The 15,235-nt window shown below is 52.2% G+C and overlaps 3 protein-coding genes and 2 pseudogenes across 3 annotated transcripts; 3 read left to right on the plus strand and 2 right to left on the minus strand.

Annotated features, from left to right (window-relative positions):
• Positions 1 to 417: 417 nt before the first annotated feature.
• On the minus strand, positions 418 to 2,679 carry SAPIO_CDS7941 (uncharacterized protein; the record flags this gene model as incomplete). The annotated part of the gene is made up of 5 exons (XM_016789697.1): positions 418 to 726; positions 789 to 1,094; positions 1,164 to 1,450; positions 1,516 to 1,975; positions 2,077 to 2,679. The coding sequence occupies 5 exons, from the start codon at positions 2,677 to 2,679 to the stop codon at positions 418 to 420; spliced, it is 1,965 nt and encodes a 654-aa protein (XP_016640677.1).
• A 1,395-nt stretch (positions 2,680 to 4,074) lies between these two features.
• On the minus strand, positions 4,075 to 6,069 carry SAPIO_CDS7942 (annotated as a pseudogene; the record flags this gene model as incomplete).
• A 1,117-nt stretch (positions 6,070 to 7,186) lies between these two features.
• SAPIO_CDS7943 (uncharacterized protein) lies at positions 7,187 to 9,608 on the plus strand (the record flags this gene model as incomplete). The annotated part of the gene is made up of 5 exons (XM_016789698.1): positions 7,187 to 7,298; positions 7,366 to 7,376; positions 7,669 to 8,312; positions 8,393 to 8,481; positions 8,575 to 9,608. 5 exons carry the CDS (start codon positions 7,187 to 7,189, stop codon positions 9,606 to 9,608), a joined length of 1,890 nt encoding a protein of 629 aa, XP_016640678.1.
• Positions 9,609 to 10,195: 587 nt separating this feature from the next.
• Positions 10,196 to 11,225, plus strand: SAPIO_CDS7944 (uncharacterized protein; the record flags this gene model as incomplete). Its single annotated transcript, XM_016789699.1, has 3 exons — positions 10,196 to 10,650; positions 10,716 to 10,930; positions 10,990 to 11,225. The coding sequence occupies 3 exons, from the start codon at positions 10,196 to 10,198 to the stop codon at positions 11,223 to 11,225; spliced, it is 906 nt and encodes a 301-aa protein (XP_016640679.1).
• Positions 11,226 to 13,406: 2,181 nt separating this feature from the next.
• SAPIO_CDS7945 lies at positions 13,407 to 15,026 on the plus strand (annotated as a pseudogene; the record flags this gene model as incomplete).
• Between the last annotated feature and the right edge of the window lie 209 nt (positions 15,027 to 15,235).

Genomic DNA, 15,235 nt, shown 5'->3' on the forward strand with positions numbered 1-15,235 from the left:
CCAACTCAAAGGTGACAACTTCCACAATCAGATTTCTACTAGTAATACCCATCGCTCCTGCCTCGTTCCTTTCCATCACGATCCGAGGGTCGTTCCAAGGACGCTCGTACTGGGGGAAGGGACAGTTGGGGAGTATCCTGCCAACACCGGAGAGCATTTCAATAGGCGAAAAGTTTGACTGGAGCATATACATTTGATGTACTTCAACACGCTAGTCATACACCAATATCGCGTTTTCTTGAGGACGATGAAAGCTTTGCCGGGCAAGGGTGGAGTTCACGGAGGAAATTAACTGAATTGGATGTAACGGTTACGACATCAAATCTACTAATGTCTGTTTGTAGCGCCTATAGAGCATCCGTGATGTTATATAACTGCCTCCTCAGAATGCGTTTCCCAGTGACCAAGATATAAGATTTACATCTTACTTCTCTGGGCCTTCTTAAAATTCCTCCATCTCTTCGCAGCACGAGCTGCCTGAACCCTGAAGGCATAAAGGAACAATACAGCCACGATTAGGAATCCGGCAATGCCGCAAGTCAACCAGAAGTATTTCTCGTCGTGTTCGGCCTCAGCGATACCTTTAACGTTCATGCCGAAGTAGGAAGTGAAGAAAGACAGAGGTAGGAAAATGATGGTGACGATGGTGAAGAGCATGACGGCCTTGTTCTGGTGGTCTGCCACGATTGCCAGTTCGTTTTGCTCCACGGTTCCCAACAGAAACAGCTAACAAATACTGTCAGTCTGGCTTGAGCTCCTGCAAATAAGGGGGATGGAAAAGGATGTACCTCGTTGAGGGCTGTCTGGTAATGATCTAGAATCGCGTCGAAGCTCGTCTTCTCCGCTGTGACTTGGACCAGGGCCCAAGTCGCACGATCGACCATCGACTCAGCTTCGGGATCTACGTTGGCATATTCTCCAGCGGCTTCGTACTCTTGTTCCATCCTTTCGCAATCTTTCACGAGCTTCTCCATTAGATCCAACTTGCGCAGTGTCACGGCCTGTATAACCCGGAGTTCGTCGATGCTGCGAAGGTACTTCCGAACCAGCTGGACGGCTTCTCCACGCTCCCACGGCTTCTTTTGCTCGTCTTTCTATTTTGTTTTTTCCGTTGTTTAGTTTTGATTGCCTTTCGCCTTTGGGTACGGAATTTGTTGACTTACCAGGAGGACGGCCAAGTCTTGATACGCATTGAGCAGCTCGGGACAGCCACTGCCGGCTCTCGTACTATTCGGGGTCGTGGCGATTTCTGTCATGAGGAAAACAGCCAGCCACTCGGCGGTCTTTCTATGCCACCGGGACGTCCCGGAATCCAGGAAGGTGTGTGAGAGATACGCGAGAGCTGAGGCGAGTGGATTTTCCATGATCTCGTCCGCGTCACCCAAGTAGTCTGGAAATTCGTTGCTGTTGTAGTTTATTCCGGGCTGAGAAGAGAAGGTGAGGAGAAACCCTGCGATTGGGTGCAAGAGTGAGCATATGGAGACAGGCTTGACTAGTAGGTGACATGTCACTTACCGTCTTCTCGGTGAAACGCCCGCCAATGCGAGATCATCACGAGAGAGTCCTTGAAAGCAGGGTGTTCCGAAACAGCCTGGTTAAGCTTGGAGACGTCGCTCGGCAGCTTACGGTTCCGCAGGTCCAGATCTCCGAGGACCCTATCACGCATGGTGTAAGGAAAGTCCGCCTTGACGAGCTCCCAAAACTCCAAATTCTGCTGAGCTACTTGACCGCGCCATTCTAAGTCATCAGCAACGACCTCGCTGAAACCTTTGAGCATATCTTCTGTGGGACCGTTCTTCAACGACTCGACCTCAGATAGGAACTTCCACGCCTCGACTTGTTCCTCGTACATGTGGCGATTGTAGAACGTCATGACTTGCAGATTGTCAAGATACGGCCAGGCCGGGTGGCCTGCTATCAAGAACGGCTTCCCATGCTTTGCACTTCCACTATAGTTAAAAATGTCCTCTAGTGTCTATGGGAGAAAGGTATTAGTTTGTCAGCCCCCAGTTTCGCAGATTCTTAGCCGTTTCACAGCATCGCCCTTTTGGCCATGGATCAGAATTTTAGTCTTACAGATTGTAGAAGCCCGGCCCCAATGTTAAGATGAACCCAACGAACAGCCACATCGTCAGGCTTTGATTGCACAATGTTGTCTATCTCCGACAACGGACGTGTATACCGCGTCGCCCTCTTCTCATAAAAGTCCACAACCTGAACGGGCAAGGACGCTCTCGCAGGAAAGAAGAAGCGGCAGGCATCGCGGGCGTCCAGCACGGCCTTGTCGTTGAAGCGATTTATCGGCAAGTCTGACGAGGTGGGCGTCCTGCCGAGAAGACGTAGTCGACTCCCAAAGGACGGCTGCTGGACATGTCGGAGAGCTGCGCGGACTTGTTCGCGAGCCTTCTTCCTTTCGGCGCGGGCCTTTTTCTTCGCTTCCGTATCTTTGACAGGTTCGGGTGGTGTAAAATTGATGAGAATTTGTCGCGTGCTTATGGTGACATGCGGGCGGGTGTCGGCTCCATGATGCTCTTGCGCGATGCGGCGGGCGCGACGCGAGGGCAAATTGCTGAGGTTTCTGCAGTGTTGTTTCCTACCGTCGGGTGAGCCAGAGCTGTCCGACTGAACCTTTTCCTCAGTCGAGAGGTCCTGAGAGGGGCTGGAGGATTCGGATGACATCGAAAAATAGAAAAGAAAACGTCGTGGGCGGGCAACTTCGAATACCAATGCGGGCTGTGGGGGAAAAAAGGGTCCAAGTTTGATCACTTGTTTCGGGGAGAGAGTCGGGAGGTTTTTATCTCTGCCGTGTTCAGATGCGAAACCTCCCAAAGAGGCAAAATATCTTACGTGCATACCGTCAGCATGCAAGAGGATCAATATTTGGTCCTCGAGCTCCTCCCAATGCAACCATGGCCAGGCCTTCTTGGGGCTGAATGCTCACGGCGCAGGGGTTTTGCGCAGGGGTCGGGATATCCAGTCGCCATCACGAGATAGACGCCAGGCCCTACACCGCCAGCGCTGCGGCCAATGATGGGCAGGTAATTTGTTCGAGCCCTACAGGGGGATTTGGGTCTTGACGAAATTGGGCGTTGTGTTAACCGCTTTGAGTGAATGCCCAAGAGTTTCCCGATTCCTTCAGGACTCGCATGAGGCGGTGTCCAGGCCGTTGAAGAGAACGTTTGAAAGACTCGTTGGATGAAACAAGGGCGGGAGCACCCGCGGGCCCCGCCCCCAGGACCAAACTCCCAGTGACAGGCGCTGACAGCACCACTTTTGACAACGCTCTTTGGTCGAGCCACCTGTCAAATCAGAAGTGGCAGAAGATGGACTATTTTGGCCCTAGTGATTCTCTGTTTTGACACCACAACACCACCGCGCGCTCTGTTTATCACCCGACCCCCCAGGAAATATTGATTTCTATAAATATCGCTTTTGGCACTGCCTCCGAGTTCCTTCCAGGAGTGTTGGATCATAAACTATGACGAACCGAATTGACAGCCTTGGCAGTGTCCCATTTCAGTCCGATTTCGCAGAATGCCGCAAGTTGAAGGTATTCCAGCTCCTTACACAGGTATTCCCCAGTTTAATCGTTGCGCCAACCTCGGAAAGAAATCTGAGGCAACAGTCATAATCTTAAGATTACATCCTAGCGAATCGCCACCAGCTTCACCACCGCAGGCTAACTCTAAATCATCCTTGTAAGACGTAATGTCACCCGCTGCACGCCTCTTTTATATTATATCTCCGACAGTTATGGATAAGTTACTCATTTGTCCTACCCGCGAGCTTGCATCTCGGCGACATTCTTTGATAACGTTGTCTCTTTTTAACGCCTTGAGAAACCCATTTCTAGGCTAGCATGAACGTGGTCTCTCAAGTGTTTACCAGGTGTTAGTTTAGTTTTGAATACACGGGAGAGAAATAGGATCTAACGGACTAAATAATATAAAATTACATCAAGCTTCGTCGAAGTCGAGTCCAATTTGGTACGTTGGGACGACACTGGGGGGGAGAAAATACACGTATAAAACTTGACATCCATATACTGCACGAATATAACCATCCACTTTGGATTTACAGTTTGCCCTTGCTGTTAACCGGGCGGAAGCCATCTCCCAAGAAAATGCGTCGGTCAACCTCCAGCTCCGTCTTCCAGTCCGGCTTCTCCTTCTTGTTGTAGTCACTGTTAGGCAGTGTCGTAGAACGAACATAACGCCTGGCAATGTGCGTCGCAATCTCATCACCGTCGATAATGGCGTCGAAGAGAAGAAGGGTAGCGGCGGTAACAACCTCGAGGTGACGGAGGATATCCCTTCCGCGGTACTCGAGCTCGGCATGATCAATTGAAGTGACTAGGTCAATGAGAGCTTGCAAACGCTCCTGGACGGCAGCGCATTCACCACCGAGCTCCCAGCTCACCTGGCTCAGGACGCTGTTCACCCACTGAGCGTAGACGGTCGGGATCACATTTCCGCCGCCGACTCTCTTGTCCTTGAGAACACGGCCGATATCCTCGGCCATGACACTAACGGTTCCTTCCCAGATGACTTGAACGACGGTGTCTCGGAAGAGCCTACTGATGTTCAGGACACCGTGATCTTCATGATTTTCACAGTATCCAACGCCTCCAAGACACTCCATAGAAGCTCTCACGCCTTCTATGGCCGCAAGACTCACCTGGCTCTTCATCACCGGGGTCAAAAGTCGCAAAAGCGCAGCCTGAGCAGCGGGATCCCGAGGAATCAGTAGCGAGGCAGCCGTGCCGTCAACGGCCTCGTTCCAACCTTGCTCGACGCATCCCTGCAAGGCAACGCCAAAGAAGGCAAATTGCGTGGCCGCCCAGTACTTGACCGTCTCGCCAGCCATCCAAAACAGGTGCTGGGGGTGCTGCCAGAGAAACTTGCCACGGGCCGTCCGTGCCTTGGAGTAAGCACGGCAGATCGCGAGACCCCTCGACCAATTTGTGGCGCTGCCGACCGAAGTGTAGATTCGAGTAATGTTGAACAGGGCGGCGATCTCCCTAACACCCCTGCCCTCCTCTCCCAGGAGCCAACCGCGGCCTCCCTTGATTTCAAGCTCGGCCGTAGGGACAGCCCTGGTGCCCAGCTTGTTTTTGAGGCGCTGAATGCGGATACCGTTGAGCTCCGTTGGGATCTCGCCTTCATTGGCGTACGCACGGCCGTTGCCGGCCCTACGGCGAATTGGAACCATGAAAGCACTCAGACCCTTAGAAGTCTGAGCAAGGAGAACTGTCAGGTCTGAATCCGTGGCGCTACTGAACCACTTGAAGCCATCGATGCGCCAGGGGCCAAGGGGCTGCCCGATGATATCCTGAGAAATCCCATTCTGGGCATCTTGGGCGATCTCCTGGGCGCTTAATCTGCGAGCAAGGGTCTCCGTGCCGCGAACGTCACTTCCACCAGTTCTCTCCGTCATCCACTGACCGCTGGTCCATGACTCAGAGGGATCCTTCGAAATCAGCCTTCGGTACGACTCTCGAATGACCGCCTGCCTCCCCGGCTGGTCACCGTCAGGGTCGTTGAGATGGCGAGAAAGCATGGTCGCCGCGCCATCTGTCATGGACAACGGGCACATAGTCAGTGCCGCCGAGTGAGACCAAACATGATGAAGCGCGAACTGCTCGACACGGCGATTATGCGAAGTAACAGACTTGTCGTACGCGGCATGGACGACGCGCTCCTCGACGGCAATCTTCTTCAGCGCCCTCCACCCTTCCGAAGTAACAAGAGGGTCTTCGCGATTCTCCTCTCCGAAGGTAGTCAACGGGCGCAGGAAGGGGAGGTTCGTCTCCGCGTCGACGACGTGATCGAGGACGGCGGGCTGCAGCACGCGGCGGGAGAACCGATGGAGCTCGGCACCCACGGTTGCTTGGGCCTTGGCGGGGAGGTAGAGGCGCACGATTCGCGCGAGGACTGGGTCGTCGGACGCGGTTTGGACAGACTGGGATCCCGGCGTAGTAAGGGTGGGGGAGGTGTACTGGGGTTCGATGCGGGGAAGGACTTGGAAGAAGCCGTCGGTGGAGGACGAAGGACCCTTGGTAGGAGCCATGTTGTAGGAGGCAATTTTCCTTTCTCTTTTTCGTCGGCTGGCTTGGAGATGGGTGAATTGAATTGCGTTGGCTATTAGATGATTTCAACACAATGGTCTCGATGATTGTGTGAGGTTATGGAGTCATGAATACTGATATATCCCGAGTTCGTTCAGTACACCGAGTATCACGAGGCGAATAGGATCCGGACATATGGCGCAAACCGAGGCATGTCTCCTCCTTTCATCCACACCACATCGTCCAAATGGTGATGGAGAGACGCCTGGAGCTGGTTCAGGGAGCCGGAAGCCGAGTCATGTGACCGGCTCTCATCGGCTCCGTCTGGGCCCATGGAAGCGGGGAGGCGGGGTCACCTTTCGTGAGCTAATCCCGAAACGAAAAAGTCTCCACGTCTTTATGGGTGGGAATTTTGTTCTTTGAGGGAGATTCACAAAGACGCAGAGTAGATTAGAATAGGAAACAACGCGAATACAATGGCAATTGAGACCACCCAAAGTGGAGGAATGGCTCGAACGAGGAGACACCTTATGGCCTGATATTGGACGGACGGACTCGAGCAATTAAATGACGGAACTTCGTTTTCAAGTGGTACTTCATCAGGTAAGAGCTTGATCAGAGGCTGAGCTCCTAGGAGGAGCCGGGTGATCCCAGGATTTCAGGGAGCAATGAGCCGTGTTGGAGCCGATGCATTATTTCGTGTGGACTAGTACTAACTGGGAAGTTCGGCCAAAGCGCTGCGGAGACACTAGGATAACAAAGTGTGGGGATTTTAGCTCAATTCAGTTCATTTGAAGTCTAGCAGCCCGTGGTAACGTCAATCTTAGTGTCGTGCACCGGCTCACTTAAAGGAGCCGGTATCCGTTTGTGGGGTTCGCCAAATCATTTCGCCCTTTCCTCCCCATGAACATCGGCTCCATTCCCTAGGCCCCGTTGACTGGCCAAAAGTGATGGAGACGGAACGCAAGCGTATTCGGCACGCCTGCGCCAGGTGCCGGCGTCAGAAGTTGAAGGTAGGCTAACCCTCCGGCCCAGAGTCCGAGACTGACTCCATATGGCCCCCAACCAGTCCGGAGTCGACTGGTCATATGCAGCGAGCCTATTTCGTTCGGGTGGGCAATGATGTCTAACATATTCCTCGGTGCTTCCGCATCCAGTGTGATAACACGCGCCCTTGTCCTTTATGTGTTCGAGCAAATGAGGCGTGTACCGAGGCGACGGAACGGACTAGGTAAGGCAGGCCTTGATGGAGCCTGAACTGTGGCTGCTGACGATCAATAATTGACAATTTCAAACAGGAGGTCCAACCGTATGCGTCCCAAGAGTGGAGTGTCCTTGCCCGCCCTTCCGGATGCTGCTCCAAGTCATCCTTCACTGAGCATATCTGCCCGCTCGCCTATCTTGGAGGACAACCACCGGCCGCTTCCGTATCGAAGTCAGGTTTCCATACTAGGAGAAGATATACCTTTCTCTAGCGGCTCAATGGCGGATGGAGAACCCCGTGAGAGAGCATCAGCCATCGGATTAGTAGATAAAGTACGGGGGACTTCATCCCTATTGACTCGAGGAGTACCCTAAATGCTAACAAGTAGGCCTTGCAGATCTTCCACAAGTATCGATATACACACTGTAAAAAGAACCAGGTTCACGATGCCATCCCCGATGCCAATCCGTCTGAGGATACACCACGAGAGAAGCGACCTCCCGTTCCCGTTTCTCAAATCATTGGCATGGAGTTGCCATCACCATCGATAACATGGGCGTTGTTCCAATCGTACTCCGACTGCATGCACTGGTACCTCACGGTATTTCACGAGCCTAGCTTTAGTGCCCGAGCCCACCCCATCGTCGTCAGTGGCATGGCTGATCCCCATGACAAGAGCTTCCTTTATCTTATGCTTGTTGTCTGCTTCTTTGGCGCCCGGTTCATGCCGCAGAAAGATAGGGAGGAGAAATGCCAAGGTGTGGACTTTCCCCAATTGGAATTGAAAATCCTGCAAGTTGCCGGGGCTTGGTTTCTGCCGTCTATGCAAGAGTTTACGATAGAGGCGAGGGTTTACAACTACCTTCTAGGCAGCGCGTACTTCATCGTAAGTCAGACGCACGCTGCTTCCGTTACTGTAGAAGCCACCATCAAAGCTGCGATGAGAATGGGTTTGCACCAGGAGCACACTTGGAAATCGGTTGACGATCATGAACGAGAGGTTCGCCGCCGCCTGTGGTGGGTTCTCTTCATCACCTCGGGGTATGTTTGTCCCACCAAACCAAACACCACCACCGCGACCAACCACCTAAAGTTAGCCAACGCTAACTGTCAGGTCCCAGCTTTATGGCAATTTCATATGGTCGCCCGCCTATAGTAGTCATCGACGAATGCCAAGTTGAATTACCGCTGAGCTTTGAGGATAACCCTGGTACTGTCGATGGTGTGAGTGATGGTGGAGTTGTTTCAACAATAAGTACCAATTCCTACAACATGAACAAAGCGAAACTATACACAATTATAGCTTCCATTATGCGCGACCTCTACTTTGGTCGCCGGCGAAAACCCCGCGATCTGATCCAGCAGATCTCCGCATTCCACAGGCAATTGCTCGACTGGGAGCGGAACATTGGACATGAACTCAGACCCGAGACTTATTTGGGCCGCTCCTACGACAGCCCAGGCGCGGATCCGGTTCTGCGGAAACTTGCGCTGCAGGCCATAACGCTACAAATATCTTACGACAACGCCCAAGTTATATTATTCCGCCCGTTAATAACCTTAGATAGGCCTCTCCATATCGACCTCCCTCTACCGGTATCAAACCAAGATAGACAAGCCGAGGCGGAGCTGATGCGTGACTTGAAGCGAAAGGCGAGAAACCAGTGCTGGTCCTCGGCTGTGCGCACCTCGCTCATCGGAGAGCATGCCGAACTGCTTAAACTGCTCCGAGTTAGCCCAGCAGCTGCTCACGCCGGGGTCCATGCTCTCGCGGCGGGCGTCATCCTCAGCATCATCGCGCTTGCTGACCCGCTCTCTGATCAAGGGCAGGAAAGTAAGCGTGGAGTTGCGAGGCTAATCAAAGTAGCCAAAGACACCGGATTTTTGGCGCCGATATGGTCCCAGCTAAGGGAGGTTTTGACAGACTTGATGCATGTCATAGCGGGCGAAGAAACTCAGCATTTGATCAATGCGAGGGGAGACATTGGCTTTGGCCGCAAGAACGACATGGCGATTTCTCCATTTGGAGAGCCAGCAGCAGATGCACTTCCCGCGATGCCCAACGAAGCCTCTCAAAGTGCCTATGGGACGGTGCGAAGCAGTGTGTTGAACATTGCGGAGCTGGTGGGATCCGCGCCGCAAGATCTCGGACAAGGAGGACAGGGCCAACCCTCGTTTGTACCACAGATGGCTCTAAGCGGCGAAATGCAGGAAGGCCAGGCTATCGTCAGAAATGATTCGATGTCGTATGATACGGTAGGCTTAGCAGACTGGAATCTCGGCCTGCCAGCCGCGGACCAGACGTGGATGTGGGATAACGCCCTGACATATCTTTAATTTTTTATCTGTATATTAATGTTGGTATGACAGGAGTGAAGAAATGATGTCTCATGTTTATTACACTTTTACAGATATTATCGCAGACCTCTTCGACCATGCTCTCATGGACCGGATGACCTCAATGAGCGGCAATGGCGCTTTACGGGTTCGAACGTGAGTACGAGCCATTTTAGTATAACTGCCAGAAAAGCAGGCCAAAACAGTGCCTCCTGCACTAAAATTGTTAAAACAGCGCAATTTGGCGACGGCTGCCTGATCCTGGTCGACGACCCGACGTATTATTCCCTCCTCTTGCTATCACACCCTGGCATAGCCACGACTAAGCCACGCTGGGCGTCTTGGACCATGCGTGCGAATTCACATACATTAAGCTCAGCAGCCCACGTGATTGCAGTTGAGAGCTTGAATGCGCGCGCCTCATGTTGGTGAGCGCCCTGAGAACGATTTGACGAATAGCAGCCTGATGTGTGGTCATCGGTCTTATGTCGCCCGCCCCCGCCTCCAAAGCCGTCCTCCGGCATCACTCAATCATGGATATACTTTGAGAATAAATCGACTAGTTGTTTTTGCCAACCTTGCCCCCGATGGAAGCTCTCGGCGTAGCAGCTTCAGTGGCCGGGCTGGTCAGCTTGGCCATCCAAATCCCAAAAGTGATCGACACAGCCGTCAGCATCCGATCGGCGCCCGAAGAGGCCCTACAACTTTCTAAGACAGTAAACGCGCTCGTGGCCACATTGCAGAAACTGGAGGCTTTCCTGAAGACCGATGAAGCCAGAGACATGACATTAGCGGACGACTCCGCGCTCACAGTAGCGATTTCAGCTTGTCAGACACGCGTGTTGGAGCTGTCGAGGAAACTTAGATCTCAGTCGCCTGCTGGTTCGTCTGATAATACTCCAGAAAAATCAGTGTCCGGTAGCATCAAGTCGGCCCTTTCCCGGTTTCGATGGCCGTTTGATAAGAAGCAATGCCAGGAACTCATATCTGAGCTGCATGCCATGCAAAGCACGTTTGAATTTTGCCTAGTGATGAAAAATTGGTAAGACTTTTATCTGAGCCTCCTGCAATCTGTATTGTCACCACTCTAAATGAGTCCTGGCATAGTCAGCAAATGTCAAAGTCACATAAAGAAGTCATCTCTCACTTTAAGATCCAGGGCGACACCCTGTCCCAGATGGCCGCGTCCTTTCCTGAACAGTCCGCGCAACTAGAGTGTATGCTCGAAAAGCTGTGCGTAATTGCATCGTGCATCTCGGACTCCGCCCAGCGTATCGATCGTATTCAGATAGGCTTGACGCAACTGGAGGAGATGAAGAAAGGTCAGTTGGTCATTAATCGTCTTAGATGGTGAGACCCTACCTGACACATCTGATGGCAGAACTTTCGGAGTACCATGCGGATAAACTGCATGGCCAAGCTCTTGAATGGCTATCGCCAATCGACCCTTCTTCAAGACATGAAGAGATCAAGGCAAAGAGGCTTCTCGGGACTTGTGGATGGATCCTTCGTGACACCGGCTTTCAGCAGTGGCTCCAACCTTCCCAGACTGACAATTGCGCGAAAGCCATCTGTTGGGTTGGTGATCCTGGCCAGGGAAAGACCTTTACAATGTGAGAATAATCGAGCATCACAGTTGGCATGCGTTCTGACGACCTTCCAAAGATCTCGCGTTATTGACCACCTCCGTGACGTGAACGCATCCGGAACTGGTGTATACGTAACTTACCTCTATTGTGACTACCAGAGGACCGGAAATTACCCTGTTACTGCTCTTGTGGGAGCGTTACTTCGGCAGCTTCTTGGCCAATTCGACTCACTTCCAGACAAAGTGGTTGAGGTGGTTCGTCTTTCTCATATCAAGCTTCGCAGACCAACTGCCACGATTGAAGAAATGTACCGCGTTCTGGAGCTTCTGGCGCCGTTGGTCAAAAGGCTATTTGTATGCATAGACGCTCTCGACGAGTGTGGGGACGCAGAACATCTGCTTACGCTTTGTCGAGAGTTTCCGTTGCCCACGTCTTTCTTCTTCATAGGACGGCAATCCATTACAAGTATGGTAAAGCGAGTATTTCCGGATGCCGAGGTTCAAACTATACAACCTCAAAATGCCGATATCTACGCCGTCGTGTCTGAACAAGTTGAACATGAAAGAGCCCGCCAACCCGAGCTCTTGCCTCCTGACCTGGCCTACGAGATACAGGAATATATATCAGCACTGGCCAACGGGATGTAAGTAATTCCACCATCGATCGTCCACCTATGGTACGGTTTCAACTAAAATATGAACTTGTTATGTACGAAAGGTTCCTGCTTGCCTCATTGCATACCACTCTGGTTCTGAGTCACAACACGATATACCGCCGCCGAGAGGCTTTGAAGGACTTACCAGGGGCGCTCGACTCCGCATTTGGCCAGACCTTGGCGCGGATTCGGGAACATACTCATGCTGACCAGGCCTTTCGAATACTTGCTTGGATTCATTTCATCGGGCCACTTTCATTAGACGAACTTCGACACATCTTGGCGTTGGACCCCGACCATGTTAGGTTCCAGAAAGACAATCTCCCCAGTCGCACTACGACCCTTGACTGCTGCCTTGGACTGGTTAGGCTAGATGCGCACCCGGCCGGTGTTAGGGACCGGGTGACATTGGCGCACTCGACCATCTCCGTCTATTTTGACACTCATTGGGATGTCTTGGAGGGAGTTGTCCCAGCCATGGCAGGAGGCTGCCTCGCATATCTCTTATTTGACTCGAAACATCGCCCGGTGATAATATCTTCGTTGGTTGAACGTTCATGGATACAGCTCTTACGTCTTTCCAAATCCCTCGACCAATGGCTACAAGACTTAGCAGAGCGTTATTGTGTTGCGCTAAACGCCGAGATAAACGCCAAAGCTGCCTCACCTGGTAGGCGTTCAGCCCCTGTTCCCGCCGGTCTTCCTACACAAGCACAAAAGTTATGGTCCTATAATGTCCCGTTCCAGTTTTTAGCTCAACGATCAAACGGCCAATCGCTAGTCCATACCGCTTGCATGTTGGAACTCGATACGCTTGACCCATTTCTAGAACGCCTTCAGAGGAGAGCGGGTCAGCTTCAGCACCCAGGGGTAAACGACACGGACTGTTTTGGTATGAGTCTATTGGGTTGGGCGCTTCTATCAAGAGACCATTTCGATGGATACTTCACGGGACGCTATCATCCCCCATACTGGACCCCGGAATCTTCACGTTCGAGAGCATCCTCGTTCGAGCATTGCCTTTGGCGTGTAGAGCGTCTGATAACGATGCTCCCAGAATTGAACCCAAATAACAACCTGTGGGATTTGGGCGCCCTAGAGGCAATACTCAGATCGGGCCAAACCTATTCTGAAGACGGCCATCCCATCAAGTACTTTTCGAGCTCGCTTCTCATGCTCCTCCTTGGAAGTAGTTCCTATCTGTCGGAAGGGACGCGTGACTCAATCTTCCATACGTTGCACCATTTAAACATAAATATCTGGTCCACTGTTTATCACGGTGTGGCCTCTTCACCACTGGATAACACGTCGGAGAGCAGGCCAGGAATTGAGTGGGATCTGCTCGTTCTGGACAATCGTCAAGAGCTAATTTCCTTTAGCGTTCGCGAGCAGCTGAATAAACCGGAGTTGTTAGAAATTATGACTCCAGCGGTCTGGAATACTAGCACACCATGGCCGGAAGACCGGGAGTCGTTGATATCGTGGGAGGGACAAGAATTCGCGGCCTTGTTTGAACCCGGTAACCCTGCCCCCTGCGCCGTTTCAACTATGTGGATGCAGGACCGCTTACTTCGATATGCTCAAAGGTGGCGGCATTGTATCGATTTGCGGCTGAGCCACCCCTTTCACGGGACCTCTTGCTGGCACATCCGTATGCCACAAGAGGCTCTACTACACGTCGGAGCCGTGGGTGACAGTAGCATCATTGTATCCTTCGCGCTCAATGACCGCAATGTAGACCCGAATATCCGTGACCCCGAGGGAAATACAGCTTTACAAGTGGCGTTAGCGACTCAGTCTGCGGCCGCTGCAAAAACCTTAATCAATTGGCCCCATACAGATTGTCGCGTCCGAGACTCCAGCGGCACATCATTGTTGCACGTCTATGTCCAGCGCGACCTCACCGCGCATGCCGCAGCTATCTCGCAGCGATGCCCTGACGTCGTCAATTTCTGCGATGGCGCGGGGAAGACTGCCCTCCATTATGCCACAGATAAGAGATCAAGGTCGCTGACCGGCTTGTTCCTCAAGCATGGAGCGGATATCAATATCGAGGATATCGATGGTCGTACGCCTTTACATGTCGCCATCACGAAGGGAGACGTCGCCCTGTGTAGCCTCTTCCTCGAATCACGTGCAATAGAGAGCTGCTCGTTGAGGAATCTCGAACTGGCTTGGCGCCTCGCTGTTGACGCAGGAGCTGGGTTCATCCTGATACTCCTAAAGGGTTCGCGGACGAAATTGTCCTCTCTTCTTGTCGAGAATGTCTCTTCTTCTTCTCCTTCATCAGCAGTGGCTAGAAGTGCCAATATGCTGCAACTTTGTATCGAAGCCGACAAGGACTCAGCCTTTTCGGAACGCGATCTTGATTTTATGCTCAAGTTGAACTCCAATAACTCTACAAGCACAGCCAGCACGTCTCTCGTGCTAAGGCGTGAAAATTCCTCAACAGCCCTTCCCGACGCTACAACAATGGTCCGGGAGGCGATCGCCAAGGGTGCCGGCAACGTTGCAGCGTTTCTCCTGCAGAGAACCCCGGTGGACGTGAACTTTGAGGGACAAGAAGGAGAATCGGTGCTGCACTTGGCGGTGATTTACGATGCACCACACGTCGTCAGCTTTCTCTTAACGCACCAAGCGACCGACATCTCATCCGTGGATAGAATGGGTTATACTGCCGTGCAGCTCGCAATTATTCACAAAAGGCTGCACATACTCCAGCTGCTTCTAGATTCTCCCAGGGTAGAGACTGATGTGGTGACGAAAGGAGGAGAAACGCTTCTACATCTCGCAATCACTCACCGCCTCATCGATGCAATCCCGCTACTTCTCTCCTCCCCACAACTTGCTGTCAACCAACTCGACATGTCGGGACGTGCGGCGGTTCACTGCGCCGCCATGCAGAAAACCACGGCAGTTGCGAAGCTGATCCTAGAATGTCCAAGGGTAGATGTGGCAGCGGTCTCCGGCGATGGTAGGACTGCACTTGCATACGCAGCTCCATGCGCATCGGTGGATATGATCTTGCTCCTTCTAGAGACTGGGAAATTTAATCCCGCTCATAAAGATGGCTACGGCAAAACGGCACTAGGTTGGGCGCTTATGAATCCCCAACCCCAAGTTGCGAAGGCGTTGAGGGACGCAATGCCAACGAACGAGAGCCCTCTTTCTTAGGAATGTTCAATTCTTGTCAGAAACCTTGAAGTGCTGTCTCAATCATCCATTTGAAAGCCTATGCATTGTGCCTATGCGTTCAAAGTGTCAGGGCAATTAGGACCCTTGGAAAACAGAGGGCTGTAATCTTCCGAGAATACAAAAAGATTCTAAGGAGGCAGACCGCTAGTTCTGCGATAAAGTCCGACCTTGAATCCCCAGCAAGGCAA

The sequence above is a fragment of the Scedosporium apiospermum genome (genome assembly GCF_000732125.1).
Source record: "Scedosporium apiospermum strain IHEM 14462 chromosome Unknown SEQ_SAPIO_0113, whole genome shotgun sequence".
NCBI classification, from domain to species: Eukaryota; Fungi; Ascomycota; class Sordariomycetes; order Microascales; family Microascaceae; genus Scedosporium; species Scedosporium apiospermum.